The sequence below is a fragment of the Phoxinus phoxinus genome (genome assembly GCF_949152265.1).
Source record: "Phoxinus phoxinus genome assembly, chromosome: 3".
Taxonomy (NCBI): domain Eukaryota; kingdom Metazoa; phylum Chordata; class Actinopteri; order Cypriniformes; family Leuciscidae; genus Phoxinus; species Phoxinus phoxinus.
The window spans coordinates 21,919,380-21,941,069 of NC_136878.1; the positions used below are offsets into that span (position 1 = coordinate 21,919,380).

Here is a 21,690-nt window from a genome sequence, read left to right on the forward strand (position 1 = left end):
CTGTTCTGCTCAATGCATCTACATGATGTTGGCTAAATTTCATAGCCATGTTTAGTAGGCAAGTATTTAACCAGAAAAGAGTATCGTGTGTTCATTGAGGAAATGCCTTCCATGAGATTCCAACTGATATCCAAAGCAGTACACAGGAATAGGAAGAACACTGTGCACAGGAATCTTTCCAAGCTCATAGTGCCACATGAGAGGATTGTCCAAATAGTCCCCCAAGGCCTCCAAATGACTCAAAAGATTGCAGTTTTCCAAAGACATCCAAGAAAGAAGCGTCGCAGTTCTATATGCTTTATGACAAAACTGAGGGAGTCATGCAGAAGCCAAAATGACCCACATAACTTAACACTTCACCTGCTGTAAAAGGCTGAACATCTGCTGGCATCTGCTATCAGTATTGTCCAGTGCACATAATCTACTTGTCTTCACACTATACCAAGTTTGGGGTAAGACTTTTTTGAAAAAGTCTCATGCTCACCAGGCACATTTATTTGATTATAAAATACAGTACAAACAGTAATATTGTGAAATATGTATAATGTATTTTAAAATGTAATTTATTGTTCTGTAGGTAAAGCTTTATTTTTTTAATTATCCTTACTCCAGTCTTCAGTGTCACATGATCCTTCAGAAATCATTCTAATTAGGGCTGTCACAATTTATTGATTCAATTCAAGTACTCGATTTAAAAAAATCCTAGATTGCAAATTACCTGCGTCTAGTAACCGGCAAAATAGCAGAAGTGGCGCATTCCACTGATGAGAATCCATAAACTGCATCATTAGACAGTTTTCTAAGGTTGCAAGATGTATAACATACTATATTAGCATAGTGCTATGGTGAATTCACACAGGCTGCGATTAAATCAAATAAATATATTCCCTGCGGGTTTAATATATATATGCACTTTAATTATTTACATGTGTAAGTTATGTGTGTCTCAGAATGGCTCAGTTCACAGTAAATTGCTGCTCCACACGAACAGTAATTCACATCATTACACCATTTACAAACAGGAGAATACATCAATGTTCCTAAATATGCAAACTTTTCATCGCGATAGTAGTATAAAAGTTTAAACCCTCGCTCTGAGTTTGCATGTTTTGATGTCCACATATTCTTGTTCAAGAAATTACAGTGGCTGTAACAATTCTATAAAGAAATGGCCAAATATTAAAGATTAAGTGAACATTGGAATTAAATGTCGGTTGGCCAATATTAAACAAGGATTTGATTAAACAAATTTGAAATTCCCAGCAAAAAATATGGTTAACCTAAACTCCCTCTATTGGATCATATACTATCAGCACTCTGTGGCTCGCTAGCTGCAGTTTATTCAGTGTTATCAGGCAAAATACTGACAGATAAACACAGAGGCATTTTCCTAAATTCAGTTTGTTCCAGTCAAACATCAACAGAGCTCTCCTCACTTCACAGAAGAAACTGCACACAGAGCCAGACTTTACTATCTCTGTAATGATGTTTGGGAAACAAAACATGTCCCCATATCTCTGCTGTGCGCAGCATGAGTACTTCTTATCATTTATAACTAGTCAAGAAGACACGTTTATATAACCCCTGCATTCTGATAGTTTAGACAAACCAACTCTAGTGTGTTCTAGATGGGATATGTATTCATAGTTTAGACAAGAAAAGATGAAACACTTGTAATGAAAAACGCTTGTAAAAACGCTTTAAATGAAACTCAAGTAATTTAGCTGTAAGCACGTAGAACCTTAGTCAAAATCAAATAAAAGCAAAAATGAAAACATGCTACATTAAGTGTCAATGTATGTCTAAAAACAAACAATGGACATTATAGATCTACTGTAGTGATGTAATTTAAACAAAGTTGAAAAGTTACTATAGCTCTAATACAGTAGGAACAAACATTCTGGGATTACCGTGCTCGATGTATGTGTGCTTATCAGCGTTTATATGTGAATAAAAGTCTAAATGAAATATGTTCATCATAAAGCAATTATATCTCTCCAAAAGACCTGGATTAAACCGCTTGATTAATTTGGATTTAATTTACAATGTCTATATGAACTTTGAAGCTATACATCTTTCTGGATGAATGGACTTTTAGTGGAGGGACAGAAATCGCTCAGGTTTTATTACAAATATCTTCATTTGTGTTTCAAAGACGAACAAGTGTATTTTGGGTATGGAACAACATGAGGGTGAGTAAATCATGAATTCTAAAAAAAGAAAAAACAATGGATGTCACAGATCTAGTAACGTCATTTAAAGTCAATGAAAGTTTCAATAAAAAGTTGCTACAGCTCTAATATACTCTGGGTTGTTTTCTGTACCAGGTGATTTGAAACATGCTCTCCTTGACTGTGACTTGACTCGTTAAACATTCCTCTCATGTCTCCACACACCAGGTGAGACTCGGGTCGGGCCGACAATATCCAGACACACCCTGGCACACACACACACACAGGGCTATGCTAGCTAGCACACACACACACACACTCACGCACACACACTCACACAGGGCTATGCTAGCTAGCACACACACACACGGCTATGCTAGCTAGCACACACACACACACACACACACACACACGTTAATAATGACTGCATGTAATAGTCCACACCCACTCGCTTCATGGGAACAGAGAAGTTAAACCATATAGACTACAATGTTTGTCAGTAAATTCACACCCTTGAAGTAATGTTAATGTTATTCTAAAAACCAGTTGCTCATGCCATGAATCTTACGGCTTGAAAAATGCTAATTTTCTTCCATGTTTTAGGACGACAGACTGACTACAAAGTCAACATTTTTGACACGAAAAACAAGATTTTAAAATGAAACAATTTATCTTTATGAATTCTGTCACATTCTTAAGTATTAAAATATTGTATGCAAGATGCAATGTGTCAGTAGGGTTGCCAACTTTCTGAAATTGAAATAAGGAACGGGGGGCGGGGGTGGGGGGTTGGTGACATGTGACATTTAATTTGACAACATTTTAAGGATGTGTAGTGCAAATATCTTTATATTATATAATTATACTTCTATTTTAGTTAACTTTCTTTCCAGTGCAAAACAATAGTACATAAAAAAAACAGCTAATAAAGAAAATATATATTTTATATATATTACCTGTTTTTTTTAATGTATTATTGTTTTGCACTGGAAAGGAAATATTGCACTCAAATAATGCATTCAAGCAATACAAAACCTGTATATATGCACAAGGAAAATGGCTAATGTAGTTTTTCACCACAAATTCTGCTGTTAAACACAATTACGTTGAAATGATGCAGGTTGAAGGGTTCAAGAGAAGCAAATATTATATATATGCACAAGGAAAATCTCACAGAAACAAATAAACCTCCATACTAAGCACATTGTGCAGCTATTTCCCATTCAATTCTATATTTTTGTGCTCTTTTTCGCCGGCTGCTTGGAAGTAACGTTAAGGCCATTGCACACTGAGTCCGAAATTCGCATCCGAAATTTTCGCACGTTAAAAAATAAATACGACCTCACGTTATGTCAATCACGCTTGCACACTGCCACCGAAACTTTCGTCTGTCATAAAAAAAAAATCGAAACGGGTTCGATTTTCTGCGTTTTTCGCATCCGTAACAAGCAGTTTGAATGGTGTTTGAATGGTGCTTTGACAATTCAGAGCCACTGAATCACGAATACGAAAAAACCCATACGAAAATTTCGGACTCAGTGGGCAATGGCCTTTAGTCATTTTTACATTTCCCGCTGTTGTCACTTATCATCATCGTTGCTACGATACATGACTCACAATGACTGAAACGACCGATTAAAAGGGCATTCTCTGATGATGTTCCAAGATGTTAAAAACGCGACGCTGATCATAGACAAACGGGGAGAAATTAGTATCTACCGCACGCACCGTCTGTTTTTTTTTTCTTATCATAGCCTACAAATGTCTTCATTTATAGTCTGACATAGGCTATATTAGAAGCTATGTGTGTGTCTGTCACGGATTTGCACTGAATTGATTCTCAAAAATACGGAACAAAGTGCGTTCCGTATCGGTTCAATACGGAACAAGACTTTTATGTGTCAAATACGGGACGATTCCGTATTATACGGAACGGAGGCCCTTTCACTCCTAAAAGGTTTTTATTTACTTTTTACTTTCTGTAGAGATGCTTGTTGAGTCATTGTCATACATCTACTTCATTTACAGCTAAATGTTCCAAAAATTAGAGCCAGTAAGATTTTTATTATCAAAAGTGACCGTAAAAATATTTATAATGTCACAAAAGATTGCTATTTCAATAAATGTTGTTCTTCAAAGAATCTTGAAAAAAATATGACTTTCCACAAAAATATAAAGCAGCACAACATTTTTCAACGGTGATAATAAAATATTAATAAAAGCAGCAAATAATCATATTAAAATAATTTCTGAAGGATCATGTGATATATTTAAATTTATTAAAAAAACATTAGAAAACATTTAAATTGTTTAATTTAATCAAATAAAATGATTTTATTATTTAAAATAATATTTTACTATTTTACTGTTTTTACTGAATTAATGATCAGATAAAGGGAGCCTTGTGAGTGGAAAAGACTTCAAAACATATTTTCAAAATCTTACTGACCCAAACTTTTAAACAGTAGTGCACTTGATTCAAAATTCGACAGACATTTTTGCATTTTTGGTGTTAAAAATAAGTTTGTGTTGTTTAGTTGGATGCATCCATCTTTGTGCAATCAAGAATTTATACTGTCTATGGCCGGTGCTACATGAGTGACTTTATAACTGATCTGTTAATAAAAGCACAACAGCAGCAATTCAACTACTAAAGTTTTGCTTTCAGTTCAAACATAAAATACAACTGGGTGTTGAAAATAATATCACATTAGTCCATATCTGTTTGGTTGACCTCTGACTGAAGAAATCTGCGAATACATTGAGCAACAGGACTGCTCCTCACAGTCAAATCAGTTCTTCTGAAACATAACCCCTTTGTTCGGTATGACCATCTGATCAAGGAGCACATCTTTGAAAGTAAAAAACCACACTCTCTCAAACACACTAGGTACCACTTAGCTACAGGGGGCCAGAAACACCTGAAAGCATTTAACACACACACACATTCACATACACTAATTGCTTTTAGCTCCGAGTGAATGAGACTGTTTGTGTGCAGTGTCGTACTGGGATTTGAGAGTTGACACTATGCAAGTCTGCTATAACTCTCAAAATATCCCCTTACAATAACACATTATCCCCATTGCAGTCACACACACCTTAAAAAGCCTACACAACTAACACATAGTGCCCCTCTTTCATAATGAGGTCACAGAGAATGATTGTGCAACACTCTCTTGCACCCCACACACTGCGATTACAGCTGAGCCAGCAAATGATGAAGCTTCAGAATTCACAACAGCTTTCCTGTAGTCTTGGGGTTAATGATTTGGGCTGGTAATAAAAAGGTTAGAGGTTTAAACCTTGCAAGAAGTGATCCAGGTTTTTACTTTTTACAGCAGCATTGCTCCTGCAGTTTGGATAATTGTGTCAGCTAAAACGATTCAGTAAAGTAGTATAGAAAAAAGACATGTTGATAAGAAAGATTCATGGGCCAAAGTCATGGGTTTGATCCCAAACATGCACATACCGATAAAATGTATAGCTTGGTTGCACTATAAGTGGCTTTGTATAGTTGCCAAATGCATACATGTAAATGTCATTGAAGCAACTTCACTGGAAATTCAGGCTGAGGGAGCTGTAAATAATTAGTGGAAAAAGACTGTTACAGTAGTGTAATGTTTTCTTAGGAATAATCTAAGAAAGTTAATGAAGGGAATAAACCTTAAAGACACACTCGTGCCTTGAAACGTGGAGCATTGTTCAATGCGTTGAAGTCATTTACACTAAAACAGAAAGACAGGGCGGGACATATCAAAGGGCTCCTCCCCCTTAAAAAAAAAGCCAATAGCGTTTAGTTTATCACAGCTCGGCCAGAGCCGTTGAGCTCGATAAAGCCACAGTTTCCTCCTAATCTCGAACTGTTTCTTCTCCTAATATCCTCCATATCGCTTTGAAATACAGCATTCTGTGCAGAATTCAGATGGGTCCGATTTGTTTTACGGTCTGCGACGACTCGCACATTTGATCATGTCTCTGGACCGGGGCAGACTGTGTGTGCGCTCTGGCGGTTAACATGACACTAACGTGAAACCAGACTTCATTCGTGCCATTCACCATGTAGAAAATAGTAAATGTGTGAACAAGTGACCGATTTTAGCTGCAGCTTCAGTATCTATTTTTAATGTAGGGGGCGGGACGCTTTCGATTCTAGAAAGCATTTGATTGGACAGAACATCTGATGAGAAGCTAAAGTGCAACGTGATTTCATCAAAATCATTGATCCATATTGGCAGAAGTGAGAGTTTTGAATTCTTATATCTTCTACAAATTTTGTTGTTGTTTTGGACACGCTAGCTTATACAGTATCTCACAAAAAGTGAGTACAGCCCTCACATTTCAGCAAACATTTTAGTATACCTTCTCAAGGGACAATACTATAGAAATGAAACTAGGATATATTAGTCAATGTGCTGCTTGTACAGCAGTATATATTTACTGTCCTCTGAAAATAACTCAACATACAGCCATTATTGTCAAAATAGCTGGCAACAAAAGTGAGTACACCCTAAGTGAACATGTCAAAACTGTGTCCAAAGTGTCAATATTTTGTGTGAGCACCATTGTTATCTAGCACTGCCTTAATCCTCCTAGGCATGTAATTCAGCAGAGATGCACAGGTTGTTGCTGGGATCCTCTTCCACTCCTCCATAATGACATCACGGAGCTGCTGGATGTTAGACACATGGTGCTTCTCCACCTTCCGCTTGAGGACGCCCCACAGGTGCTCAATAGGGTTCAGGTCTGGAGACATACTTGGCCATCACCTTCAGCACCCTCAGCAAGGCAGTTGTTATCATGCCGTTCTGCCCAGTTTCTAAAGGGAAGGCATCATTTTCTGCTTCAGAATGTCACAGTACATGTTGGAATCCATGTTTCCCTCAATGAAGCGTAGCTCCCCAGTACCAGCAGCACTCATGCAGCTCCAGACCATGATGCTGCCACCACCATCCTCGATTGTAGGCAAGACACAATGTTCTTGGTACTCCTCTCCAGGGCTTCGCCACACATGCTGGACACCATATGAGCCAAACCAGTTTATCTTAGTCTCATCAGGCCACAGGACATGGTTCCAGTAATTCATGCTCTTGTGCAGGTTGGTTTCAGCAAACTGTTTGCGGGCTTTGTTGTGAGCCAGCTTCAGAAGAGGCTTCCTTCTGGGACGACGGCCATGCCAACCGACTTGTTGCCAAGGGAGTAATCCATCCGCCGGAAACTGAAGCTTCAACGGGAGCCGCCATTGTAGCAGAACATCACCTGCTGTTATCATTCCATGTCTCAAAGTGCTTTGATGTCATGCGGCGATCGGTCTGCGAGAAGCCGAACCATCTCGAACAAGCCTGGTGTGTTTTTGTTTGGCGCTGCCGCGCTAGCGTTGCTGGGCAACATGAGATGTATACACAGTGACGTAAGATCTGGCTCTGTTGTGGCTCTCTAGCCTGTGGAAAGGCAAACCGGTTCTTAGAAGACCTGTCAGTAGAACCAACTCCGAACCGGCAATAGCTCTAGCTCTGAACCAGCACCTGGTTCTTGCTGGTGGAAAAGGGGTATGTATGACTCTGGCCTGTACTTAACTCAGTTTCAGGGTGTTACCAGTCTTCTTATAGCCTAGGTCAACTTTGTGGAGAGCAACAATTCTAATTCTCAAATCCTTAGAGAGTTATTTGCCATGAGGTGCCATGTTGAATAGGTGCCATGTTGAAATGATGAATAGGACATGTGGATTTGCATGGGTAAATGACGTACAGCTATTATCACTTAGGGTGTACTCACTTTTGTTGCCAGCTATTTTGACAATAATGGCTGTATGTTGAGTTATTTTCAGAGGACAGTAAATATATATACTCCTACACAAGCAGCAAATTGACTACTAAAAATCAATCTAAGTTTCATTTCTATAGTATTGTCCCTTGAGAAGATATACTAAAATGTTTGCTGAAATGTGAGGGCTGTACTCACTTTCGTGAGATACTGTAAATAGCAGTAAGGTTAACATATTCATACTAAAATGACCAGAATAGTTTATCTCTCATGCACAGTCATACGCACAGGTCTTTAGTAAATGAGTTTTGTCATTTGGCACCCAAACTAAGAAAAGGACAGTTCCTGAAAGGAATGAAAGGGTAAAATGAACGTTAAAAGAGTTAAGTTAAAAAGAAAGAAACAGGACATCAGGAAAAACAGAATAAGAGGGCGAGAGAAATACATATGGAATAAAATGAAAATTGTTCTGTCAGACTCACATAAAGTGGCACCTCTCCCCTGCTGAGCTCCATTATAACAGCAGCACCTGAAAGGAGAAAGAACATGTATAATACACAGCAAAGACACACACACACACACACAAACGCCACCTTAAACCAAACACAGCTGTAGAAATAAGCACATATGAGCAGAACAGCCCCTCACATGCGAGTGCTGCACAAGAGACCAGTTCATCTATTCATCACAAAAACAAAACATGGCATTTAACTGAACACTGGCACAGAGAAAGAGAATAAAGTACACAAGGAACAAAAAGACCAAGAGAAGAGTATTTGACATTGCTTGCACTGTCCATTATGGGGAGTCATAAACAATCAAGCAATATGAAAAAGGAGGACAATCGCAATGATTTTATTTCGCTGACTCATTGAGTCACCTGACTTCTCTTTTAATTAGGCCAAATCCTCAGAGAAGGATGGGAACAAATACCTTGCCTTTTAATTGGGACATGTTCACATGGCTGTGCAGACAACAGAGGGCTTAATCTTTTGATCCTCCAAATGTCAGAACACAGCTTCCATCAAAAAGCAGCCCTCTCTCTGTCTAGCTCGCTCTCAGCCCGAGCGCCGAACACTGCTGCCATGTTCTCTCTTGCAGTCAACAGGTTGGAGAGCTGAGCCATAGGCGATACGTCAACGTGGTTTAACTAAAATTGGTGAAATTGTTATTTTATCCATTGTGTAAGCTGTGAACATGTTAAAAATTAAACTTGGAATTATTATTATTTTTTTTTTTTATTAAATATCCCTTTAATTTTTTTTATTTTAAAAATCTCTTTAGTGACTTCAACATCAGTTTCAATCAATTGATTCAATCTTCATTTAAAAATCTGAGTTAGTATGCCCATTTTATGCCGGTCAAATGCACTCAGGCGCCACATGATTAACCTTTTGAGTGGTACGGTGACTACGGTCCCATATATAGGATTTTTATTTCTGTGCCCCTGAGAGTACGGTAAATTACCACATATGGGATTAAGAATGTTCAGTGACGTCGCATAACTGCCAGATTCAAACTGTGCTTTCGCGCGTTGACTGGCGCCGAGTCAGAGTCGGACGCGTTCAGCGCTGTCATGCAGTGTTTTCAACCAAATAATGTTTATTTTGGGTTTCAGACATTTAAATACACATATAAGCACGAGTAAAACAATACATTTGGAGTTTGTAAAATACACCGTGTTGTCTCTGGAGGCACCCGACGTGTGTTATTCATATCAGACAAACAGTGGAAGTCACTATAAAGTTTACTCTATTCTTCTCACAGTTTACCGGCCACTTTATTGCATGTATTTCGGGAGAAACTGATGAATTCACGTGCTATCCGACTGACAGGACAACATGGCGGCGCCCAGTGCGTTATAGATCAAGATCAAGATTATTTATAAAGGTTTTTACACGACCAAACACACTCACTTGTATTTGAGAATCGGAATATCAGATAGTTGATGACATGGTAAGCAAGTTTGTGAATATTTTAAATAAAAAAGGAAAAATTAAATAAAAGCGACACATCTGTCAGTGCTATTGTGGCTGCGGTGACGCGTCGCCAAGGAAACATTAAAGGGAACGTTCTAAAATAACCCTCACCTTGAAAAAAACTCACTTGGGGGGTCTGTTATAATATTTTAAACGTATGCGTGAAAGGGGTTAAAGAAAAAATAGAAAATAGCCTATTCGAATCGGCTAAAATCTTTATCGGTCAAACTCAATGAAAAATCGGAATCGGCCTAGAAAATTGTAATCGGTGCATCTCTAATTCCAGGTTTTAGTCCTCTTGTGTTTTTATGCACAGATGTAACGTTAGTTCTAAAGAACAACAAAATAAAAACAAAAAGATTGTTTATGACAATCTACTATTTTCTACTATTTTCTCCAAGCAGTCTTCATTTTTAGGAGAATGGTAGGGTTTTTGTTCGGTCAAGGTCACAATGTTGTGTTTCAGACATTAGTTCTTTCTACATCACATAAGAATTTGGTGCGAATCTCAAAGGAAAGTGTATATCTGAGACATTTAAAAACAAGATTCCTGTTTGTTGTTGTCACACAAACGCTGGCATAGTGGGTGACTTTTCATGGGACGATGGCGTCACCTGTAACTCAATACAGCCTACTGATCCAATAACGCATACACACACAAACACACTGCGAGACAGAAACCATGCATACTGCATAGTTAGACAGAGACCAACATATCCCAAATGTATGTTGTATATTTGTTCAATAATGAATGAGTACATATGGAAATCATAAGGCCAAGAGAGAAACAGAGATGGTTGTCCAATGGTTTTGCCTGAAGCTCAGAGACTCATCGACTCTGATCAACCATTAGATAGAGACTGAGCTTCTGTTACACAATCCCAACCAGTCAGGCCTTAAACACTGCTGTGAATGAAAACTGTGTCTAAACAGCAATAATCTCTCGCTTTTAAAACAAACACACACCCTAGAAATAGATTTCACAAAACTATAGAGAGAGAGAGAGAGAGAGAGAGAGAGAGAGAGAGAGAGAGAGAGAGAGAGAGAGAGAGAGAGAGAGAGAGAGAGAGAGAGAGAGAGAGAGAGAGAGAGAGAGAGAGAGAGAGAGAGAGAGAGAGAGAGAGAGAGAGAGAGAGAGAGAGCGAGCTGAGTGGCCCTTGACTGCTTCAGTTTCTCTGGGTGAAATCAAGCTGACTTCAGCCAGACGTGCTCAGATTCCACCTGCAGTCTACTGACACATGCCAGATGTCTTCTGTATCACTCTGTGTAACATTGAATCCATCGCAATTACAACCTTTATCAGGTCAAAATGGTGGCAAAGAAAAATATGAGGTTTTCAAAATGTGACTGAAGTTACGGAGTGAAAATGTTCGCAAAACCGTAAGTCTTTGAAAAAACTTTGTTAGCACATATTACTAGTCTTGTGGTGAACAATTAATCCGTGCGAGTTAATACACAGAAAAAAATAGTTTGCCGTGGTTATCTTTAATGAAAGCCTGAACAGTTCCTTCCGGTCTTAACCACTCCCCTCAAACCGTTAGTCTGCTATGAGCCGAGATGGAGAGGAGGAGCGCTAAAGTAAAACCCTGCCCTCTGTTCAATATTCCATTTCACTTGAAAATACATCAAAACACTGGAGAAAAGTTGTTTGCAACTTCCGGTTCACGCGGACTTTAAGTTTGGTTCCCAGTGCCAATGAATGAATCAGTGAGTGCATTTCAGATCTGACTTTTCAAGTTCAGAACAGTGTTGTTATCTTTAACTAAAACGGTGTGTAGCCAAGTCCTAGACTAAAATGCATGTTTGAGCGGTTTTAACTGAAAGCATCTTCCACAGACATATTTTAAAATACGTATGTGCCATTGTTTTGTCTCGAGATGCACACAACACTAGTAATGTGTTTTTTTTTTCAAGGCATGTTTATAAAAGCTACTTAAATGCCCTAATTAAACAAAGGCCAAATCCAGGCTTAATCTAAGGCCTGTCTGTGAAAATGTAAGCCTTAATGTAAGTGCTTTTACAAAAGTGCAAGCTTAACATTTATACATTCCCAAAATCCCAAGAAGTCCAATTCACTTTCATCGTACAAGTGCCACACCATAACCTCGATTTTTAAGAAAATTACAGATTAAATTATTTATTGGTAATCAACATTATGCCACACACACACACTGTTGACTGAGCTTAACTCAGCTCAACATGGGAATATTCATGTAAAATTAGATTTTCTGTAAAACAGCCTAAATGTGACTAGACTAACATTAGTCTTGTGGGATATTCACTAGCTACCCTGTAGGCCCGTGAAGCATTCTTTTGTTGCCCCTGTTTGCTCAGTATTCAACAGAGCAAAGAAGAGAGACAAAGACTGATGAGGAGCGCACTTCAAAGTGCCTTTCATGCCAGACCCTCCTATTTCTCTTTCTCTGGCCTGAAAGTGAGGGCTGGGACTCTCTCAGGCCATGCCATTCATGCAGGATACAACAGGGGAAGGAGGAAGTCAAAATCACTCCTCCTGATTACCAGGACACAATGCCCTTGTCCCCTTTTCTCTCTGCGTCCTCCAGTTTGGCTCCGATACATCCACCAGCCTCAAGGAGATTTCTGTAAACATAATAATGGCTGCAACCCCAACATTGTACAATCAAGTGCTTAAAACACTTTTGATGACAGCTCTGCTTGCTACACGGCCACAATAGTCGGGGTCACAATTTATGTTAGTATTCTACCTACTAATTCACATTTAACGCTGCCAAAGGTTAGGGCAGGAGATATAGTGGTTGGGTTAGTCACTGCAGGGCTGCAAATAAAAAAAGGAATATTGCATGTAAATCTCACAAGATGTTTTGCAGAACAAGGGTTACCATCTAGTAGTTACCCACTGCCACCCTTGATCTCCCAATAGTTTCCACTGTTATGAGATTGCATTTTTTTTTTTTAAATGTTAGGCTACTTAAAAAATAACTGAGTCTCCTTGCTTCAAAAAAGTGCTAGTTTAACCTTTCACAAACAGCTTTGCGTGGACACGAACGAACAGATAAATTAATATCTAATTATGGTGGATATTTGATTATTTACATGAAATTAATACATACAGACATACCAGTTGTCTAATTAAGATTTCTAATATTTGCAGTCTATCAGATAATTTACATGGCGTTTCAACAATCATAATTCATCAATCATCATAGAACATTTTATGCATGTGAACACAGTCATTGCTACTGCTATTGTCATTAATTGCAGTAATATGAATAGCAAACACACCGTGTTGCCTAAAAATGGTAATTAAAAAAACTACACTATATAACAAGTAGCCTACAATTGAAAACGTAAACAAAGTTACAACCTGTAGTGAAAAAATAATTGCACCTTTTCCCACCACTTTGAATATACTAGAGTAGAAATGGCCGAAATTAGTGTGACAAGTTAAATGGATGTAAACAAAGATGGTATAATGCTGAAAACAGTTTACAGTGCGCTCCAGTTCCCAGTCAACTGACTACAAACAATGACAGCTTTCACCGGCGCTTCTTTTTCCGGACAAAACTTCACAGCAATTCCAAAACGTTTACATCAATATTCGAAGGTAAAAAAGAAGATTCGTTTTTAAAGCCGCGGGGAAACGACTTCCCTGCACTTTAATGTAAACTTTAACGCGTCCGCACCTGTAGACTACTACAACAAGACATGCGAGAACTCTTACCTCACTCCATACGAGTGTCTCTTTAACTGCACAAGGTAACGCTTTCCAACTGCTTCTACAAAGTATCGTGACTGACTCACGGCCGGTACATCCGTCTGCGTGACTTGAACTTGTAGCCTACACTACCGAATGTTTTGAATGGACACAGGAGTTATGGATGCGCCACCGGTGCTCACTCTCTTCAACACCCGCCGTGTGTGATGATGGCCCTGCCCACCAAAGAGCACATTAACGAATCCTACTTCGACGAGGGGTTGGCTCATGAATATTAAGGAGGACACTTGACTGGACCCTGCTGAAATGTAACCAAGCAACGTCAGTATAAAGAGATAAACCTTTGTCATAGTAGGACTCGTACATTCAAATAGGAACGCGAGAAAATTGCAACGGGACACTCACGTGTTTAGTAGTAGGCCTACGTCTCAGAATGGTTTTCCTAAGCTTTTTTAATCCTTGTAATTAGCATATTCTGACATGTTGCAATCACATTTTGTAGGCTACAAACTATGTATGCAGTAGGCTTTGTATGTCATAATTATTAATGAATAAACATATTAAATGTGCTAATAGTAGGCCTATTAATAATAATGTTTTTAAAAGTATGCTACTTGTCCTTATTAACATGTTTTTACATGGTATATGATATATGTCATTTTTTAATGCCTTTTAAAACACAAAATATAAAAATTGGTGAAGCAAAAAGGTGTCATGCATAAGTATGTAAAGAACATATTAGGACCTAAAGTGGCCCTGGCAATTGAACAGGAAATGGAAAGGAAGTCAATCAGTGTGCCCACCCTTCCTGTCTGTTCTTCAACAGGCTGGACTGAGTCCAAGGATCACAGACAGAATTTTACCGAAAAACCCAGCAGAGGTTAAGAGTCTGTGCTTCAACTATTTACAAGTAGAGTACCACCTAGTGGTTGATCAGTGACAAGCTGGAAGAAGATATTAAATTATCCTGAAAATAGAAGCAATATAGTGAAATACAGTAACACTTTACAATAAAGTCTCATTTGTTAACATTAGTTAATGTATTAAAGGTACAATATGTAAGAATTGTGTATCAGAATATCCAAAAACCACTTGCACAGTGTTATACATTTCTTTCAATTGTGTACTTACATTATCCTAAATGTTTCCAAGAATTTGTAAATTCAGAGAAATGCACAATTTTAAATGCCCGTCCCTTGTCACTTGTCGCCTGTCAATGATGTAATATCCGCGTTATCCCTGGTTTCTTTTTCTACTGCCATAGTTAACATGGCGACAGACGTGGACAACTGTGTTATGTCTAGCGGCACGCTGTTGTTTCGTTCAAACATTATCGACCATGGCAAGCAGACTTTGGGACAAAGGGCGAAATAAAACGAGGATAAATATCGGTGTGGCGTTTTTGAGATGCCGAGAGCTCCACGTCCATGACAAACTTAGACTTGACAGAGCTTCACAAGACACCGCTCTGGCATCTACCATGTACTTTATTAGACAGGTGAGCAAATGTAGGCTACATAAAACAAATCAATGTTATATGGCTCAACATGATGAAATGTTAGAATATGATCGGTATGTTATTCTAATGTTGATAAAGCTTTGGCCTACTGCTAGTCGCATGCAGCCAACAAACTAACACATAGAATAACATTATAACTTTCAACTCACTCAAATGCAGTCAATTTTAATTTGTTACATAAACTGACCAGTTTTAGTAATTCAGCAACTGTGTCTGCGTGACTTGCATCATTAAGCCAGTAGGTGGCGACAAGTGACTGTCTTTATGAGTGAACAATTTAACTTTAATTGAACTGATAAGTGCCAAAAACAATGATTTAACTCAGGAAAGAAACAAGTTGCTGAAACCAATCTTTAATGCTAATATAAATAGCTTATTTGCCTCTGGACACAAAAATATTGCACTGGTGTTTGATTGAAATTTAACATCTATGCAAAAAATACCCTTGAAAGATGTCTCATTTAAGGCCATTCCTGTTTGGAATATGTGATTGTGTATTGTCAACAATAAGCATAAACATTCGGCATTTCCATTTTGTAGTGTGGATCATTCATTGTGATTTAAACTGATGTTTAAGAATCTGTTATGCTTGACAAATATGTCACTACTGCCCACTGACATGCTTTTAAATGTTGGCCTTCAAACACCTTAAAATGCACATATGTAGGTCTGAGAAATCCAAATTTACCCACCCCTGATGTTTCGGGCTTAGCCAATAATGTTTTTAAAACCTAGAAACGCCCCTTCAAATGCATATATAATATTTGTAACTTAAATAAGTAATAAACAAATAAAGACACAGTTATTTAACAATATGTTAAGGAGTAATAACATTTTACTGTCTTACAGCTACAACCGGCTGTCTATAATGCTGAAGTGGCCCTCAGTGAAAATGAGTTTGACACCCCTGGTGTAGAGAAACATTAAAGTAATTTAAGGCATGAATAATTTTTTCAAGAAAAAAACGTTTAAATATGGGATTTTGGTGATCAAATATGAGTTTTAAGGTAGCCTATACAATTATTGACTACAGGCAGGGGGACTTTAAACATCCTGTAATGATTTCAGGCACTGAATAGAATGTGAGTTTACATCGCCACCTTCTGGACATCACTACACAATGCATCCGTGGCACTGAGTGGAACCATTTGAGACAAGAGAAGACAGAAGCCTTTTTAGCCCATATAACAAGTAACGAAGGGTGGACATCTTTTTAATAAACAATGATTAAGCAACACTATTTGTGTGAAATACACAGAAGTAAATCTAAACGCAGCGAGGGGGACATTTTATTCTACAAATCATGTCTTAATGACCCATTCTTGCATTTATTTACTACTTTGTTTGACAGAACAATACTACTATTACAGACAAACATCTCACAAATCTCAGTTAATTAATCCTAGATAATTAACAGTCAGACGTTTTTAGAATTATCTGAAGCCGCAGAGAGATGTTTGTTAAAAATCACTGTTGACATAAGGCTATAATGTGACCTTTAAAGTGGCCATGGATTAAAAAAACCAAGTGAATTTAGTGAGAATTTATGGGTGGACTACCTGTCAAAAAATTTTGCACAATTAAAATGTCTTAATGTTTGAAAGAAGTCACTTATGTTCATGCTGCATTTATTTGGTAAAAAAAACCACAGTGAAAACAGGACTGTGAAATATTAAAATAACTGTTTTATATTTGAATTTAAAAATATAATTTATTCCTGTGACGCAACGCACTATGTGACGTATTATGTACAACTGTGTCTTCAAATTGGCAATATAACAAATATAGCTGATTCCTGCTGTCATCATTGGCATTATGAATAACACAAGTGAAGTGGTTAATATAGTTTGGTCTGTTTTTGTTTACTTACTACAGGTGCCCTCATTCTCTCAAATATCATTTTAAAACCATTTACTGGCCAATAAATATTATGTCGTGAATTGATATAATCAACTTTGTTCTTTTGTTTCCCAGAACAAACAGTACATTCCTAATGCAACATTGAATTACAGTATGTTACTCAGAAAAATAATATCACAGGTTTAGCATGCAGTTAGCACACATTTAGGCATTTTTTCTTATACCTTAACCATTTGCATTTGAATATAAGACATTTGCACTCTGAATTATAACTTCAAGTTTAGTCCTTTTAGACAAAAAAGCTAGTATTCATAACATGAGTTGTGGACTCATTTGTTTTCTTCATATTTTTGTGTGCCTGTGACATTTTTGGAGCTTAACAGAATATCCATTTTTACATAAATGTTTGCATAGAATTGAACTAGACAAGTTTATATAAGAATGGTTTCATGAATGATTTACACAAATTTTCTTCTGCTTGTGTTTCATGCAGTGAAAGCGAACGGTGACTGACTGGGGTTGCATTATGCCTGAGATCTGCTTTTGGGTTCCACAGACAGAAAGTCAAACAGGTTTGGAATGTCACAAGACTGAGGGAATTACAGTATTTTAAGTTCACAACTATCAATTTAATAACATTACTAACAGTACATTGTATTCTTTGCAGGGACCTCGGTTAGCTGAAATACAAGTTTAAACAAGAATAAAAATCCTCCTGTAGACCTGAAAATCATTGAGGTGCCTGGACCCTCCACTACAAAAGAGGAGAAACAAACGGAAAACGAAGCTGCTGCATCTTTTCACTTTTCTAACTCATTAAGCACATGTCCCTTGTGAAGATTGTATTATTGATTGCATTTTATGTTGCAGCGAGTAAAGGTGCGGTCACATTTGTGAATTTCATGAAACTACAAAGGCAAAAAGGTCTATTGACCATTGTCAGCAGTGTAGCGACGTAATGTATGAAGCACACACAGAGTCACTTTCCAGCAGCTTTCTGTTGGTCAAATCCAGCGAACTCCAGTGACCAACTTGGTCCCATAGTGCAGTTTTTGACCACACACGAAATTGCTGATCGTGTGGATTCTTATGGAAATGACTGGAATTCACCAGTGAAAATTCACAGAACAATAGATCATTTTACTGCACCTTAACTCTGCTATTGGAAAATGTTTTCTGCTTGTTGTGACATAAGAAATACTGTTTCCGGGTCGAAGCCTTCTACTTTCTCTATCTTGTTTCTAGTGAGAATACTCAACAACCATTAAAGAGCACTGTTGATTCAAGTCACACATTTAAGCTTTTCAAAAGCCATAGTGTACATTACAGTCTCCAGTCTCACGCCATCTCAGACTTTCAAAATAGCTGAATAACTAACCATCTGGGATTTCAGTATAGAGATAAAGGTTAGGATCATAATTTTCAGGATTATTACAGCACAATGAGTGCATATTAGCACCGTTTGTTGTCTGTTTTTATCTAAAATTAGTCTAAAAATCCTCTAAAAGAGCTTTTGGATTTGGAAACAGTGAGACTTAAGCGGACTGAAACACAAATGTTTTAAAGTTAAGTGAAGATAGACATTTTTAATTAGTCAAAAATTAGATTTTTTACATTGATTTATTACATGGAATATATGTGTTTCCATGCATTTTGTTGAGATGTCTTTTCTTGTATAGCCTATTATTGTATATAGGCCTACATGGTTGATTATTCATGTCGCTTGTATACAATTTTTTTTTGTGTGTATTCATTGATATTAATCTATTACTAGCTTTTTTTCCCAAGTGCATGGAAGTGTATATTGAAATGCATCTAAAATATGTAAATATGTAATACTTGTTTTGTATTTGGTTCAATTTGTTTATTATAATAGAAGTCAATGGTAACCATAGTAACAACATGAAATTATTATTATTTTTTAAATCCTTCAGAAAACAATGTAATGCTGATGCTCAAGAAATATTTCTTATAATTATCAATGGTGAAAACAGTTGTGCTGCTTTATTTTTGTGGAAATAGTCCTTTTTCAGGATTCTTTGATGAATAGAAAGTTAAATGAAAAGCATTTATTTATTAAACTTATTAAAACATTTATTAAATAGAATAAACATTATAATTTTATAATTAACATTATATGTCGTAACTGTCACTTTTGATTTAATGCATCTTTAATTAATGAAACAAATTAATTTATTTTATTCTTACCCACTAATGTTTGAATGGTATTGTTTCCACAGAAATGTTAAGCAATTGATAAAAAAAGGGATAACATTTTATCCCTGATTAAATAATCATAATTATTTCTGAAGGATCATTCATATGACACTAAAGACTGGAGTAATGATGCTGAAAACTCGGCTTTAAAATGTATTAAAATAAAAAAAGTTACATTTTAAATTGTAATAATATTTCATAATATTACTGTTTTTACTGTATTTTTGATTAAATAAATGCAGCCTTTGTAAGCATAAGAGACTTCTTTCAAAAACGTACAAAAACTTTTGACAAGATCTAAGCCATGCTCTGACTTGCGATACGATTTTGGGCTCACATGAAAATTAATAGTCAACATTAATGTAACCGGACAGTCACTGCATGAGGTGGAAGGGAGGAAAACTCCCACAGAGCTAACCACCATCCTTCCAGTGGACTGAAGCTGGGCCGTGACCCAAAAAGTGCCTTTAACCCTCTGATCTCTCTCATTAGCAAATGCACAAACAACACCAACAAACAAACAAACAAACAAAAACATCAACAACCCTTGCCCCCCTCCATCACAATGTCTTTCTGTTTGACTCCCTCACTCTATGAGAGAGGTGAGATTACGTCATGGTCCACATCCTTGCTGTGAAGAACAGCAGGGGACCTGAGAAAAGATTGGCCACAAAAGCTTCAGCACGAATTCTGAATAAAGGAGAAATCCTATTGACCGGAAGAACATGCAAGGTTGTAGGGTCTCACGTTATCAGCCTATTCATCAGGCAACTCTCCCACTGCTGCCCCCTTTGGCTCAGGGTTTAGTCACACCATCAGCCCTGAATGACAGATCCCCAATCTCCCATCAGCCTCTACACTGTAAAAAAAAAAAAAAAAAAAAAAAAATTATATATATATATTTAAGTGCAATCAACTTGGATGTTTAAGTCATTCCAACTTAAATTGTGTTAAACTGACTTTAAATGAGTTGAATCTTGTATAACTTGTAAAAAAAGTTGAAAATTGCATAGCTTATTTTTATTTTGACGAGTTTAAGGAATGAAATAAACATATGTTGTCATAACTTATTGATCATATAATTTTTTACAGTGTGACACGCTCTCACATCCCAGAATACATCGAGATGAAGGGAGCTGGCAGTGTGTGAGTCAATCAGTTCTTAAACAGCACTATCATCTAATTTTTTACAATTGACAATATACAAGACAAAATGACAATTTACGGTAAAAAACTAAACAAAATAATGATAATAGTCAGGCCAATCTGGCAAGTGCACTGCCAGACCTTTTTCTTAACATTATATTGTATATGCTGCTGAAATAAAATTGTGGGTGTTGTTTACTATAAATGTGTGTCTGAAAGTTTTCTGTGTGTCCAAATTTGACCCAGGTGTCCATCAAAGCAAAAACAGCATGTCTGAGAACACAAGATCCCTCTCATTCCATGTAACCAAAACTGCACTCCCGGTGGCCCAGTCAGGTAACGATCTCTGGCTCTCGCTGGCCTGAGCCCTTCATCGCCACAGCAGGGAGCAGATTCACAAAGCTACACTTCACAAAACCTCCTTGAAACTTTTCAACTACCGAACTCCATCTGAAGTCACTGGAGAATTGCAAAAAGAAGAAATCCCTGGATCAATGATAATGGAGATCATTTTCTATTATGATGACACATGAAATGTCATTTGACGAAATCACTTTTGCTTTTGTAACACTTGTTGTACCAAATGTAAAAACAACAACAAAAACAATATAATTAAATATACAACTATTTATCTCGTAATAATTATTTTATTTTATTCATAATTTAAGCTTTTACACCATAATTATGATTGTTAACCTATTTATTTATTTATTTATCTATTATTTACCAAACTGAAGATTTTTTCCTATGTGGGCCGTCATTAAAGTAAAAACTCTGATAAATAAATAAAAAAATATTATTTTTGTGACACATAAAAAATCGATCTAAATTTGCTCGCATTCAGTGCATGGTGTTACTGTCAAGATGCAATTTTTGCCTTAAAGCCTTTTTCATATGCTGATATTTAATGATTTATACATTTGAAACAAAAGATGGCAAGATGAAAAAGTATAGACAAGACACCAGAAACATCAAAAGCTGACTATGACGGTCACAGGATATTCATAATTAAGTGGCTTACATTTACATTACATTTTTTTTAAATATGCTTTTTGTTCCTAAGCAGCTCACCTGCAAAGTCTTTGCATATTTTCAAACCACCCTCTTATTTGGTCAGTGCCTATAGCCAAACCTTTTAGCTATTAATCTCCTCAAAAGTTCAGGAAAGGTTTACAAGAAATACTGCATTATGTGTGTTTGTGTTGGAACAGATTATAAAAGTTTTTTTTTTTTTTTTTTTTACTTGGATTAATCCATTTCTTTAAATCACTTCTAATTCTACCAAGCACACAAAACAGAGTTTTGATTATTCTGTTAAGTACTGTAACTCAAACAATG

The 21,690-nt window shown here is 36.9% G+C and overlaps 1 protein-coding gene across 6 annotated transcripts in view; it reads right to left on the reverse strand.

Annotated features, from left to right (window-relative positions):
- arhgef28a (Rho guanine nucleotide exchange factor (GEF) 28a) overlaps positions 1–21,690 on the reverse strand; it is an 87,116-nt gene that overhangs the window by 60,655 nt on the left and 4,771 nt on the right. For 5 of the 6 annotated variants that reach the window (XM_079608453.1, XM_079608456.1, XM_079608454.1 and 2 more), the window contains exons 1-2: positions 13,617–13,818; positions 8,417–8,463 (exon numbers count right to left, since the gene is read on the reverse strand). In XM_079608453.1, coding sequence (XP_079464579.1) covers positions 8,417–8,449 — 33 coding nt within the window. In that variant the 5' untranslated portion in view covers positions 8,450–8,463; positions 13,617–13,818. Of the gene's footprint in view, positions 1–8,416; positions 8,464–13,616; positions 13,819–21,690 lie in introns of those variants that run through there. The other variant, XM_079608452.1, reaches the window with a different exon arrangement.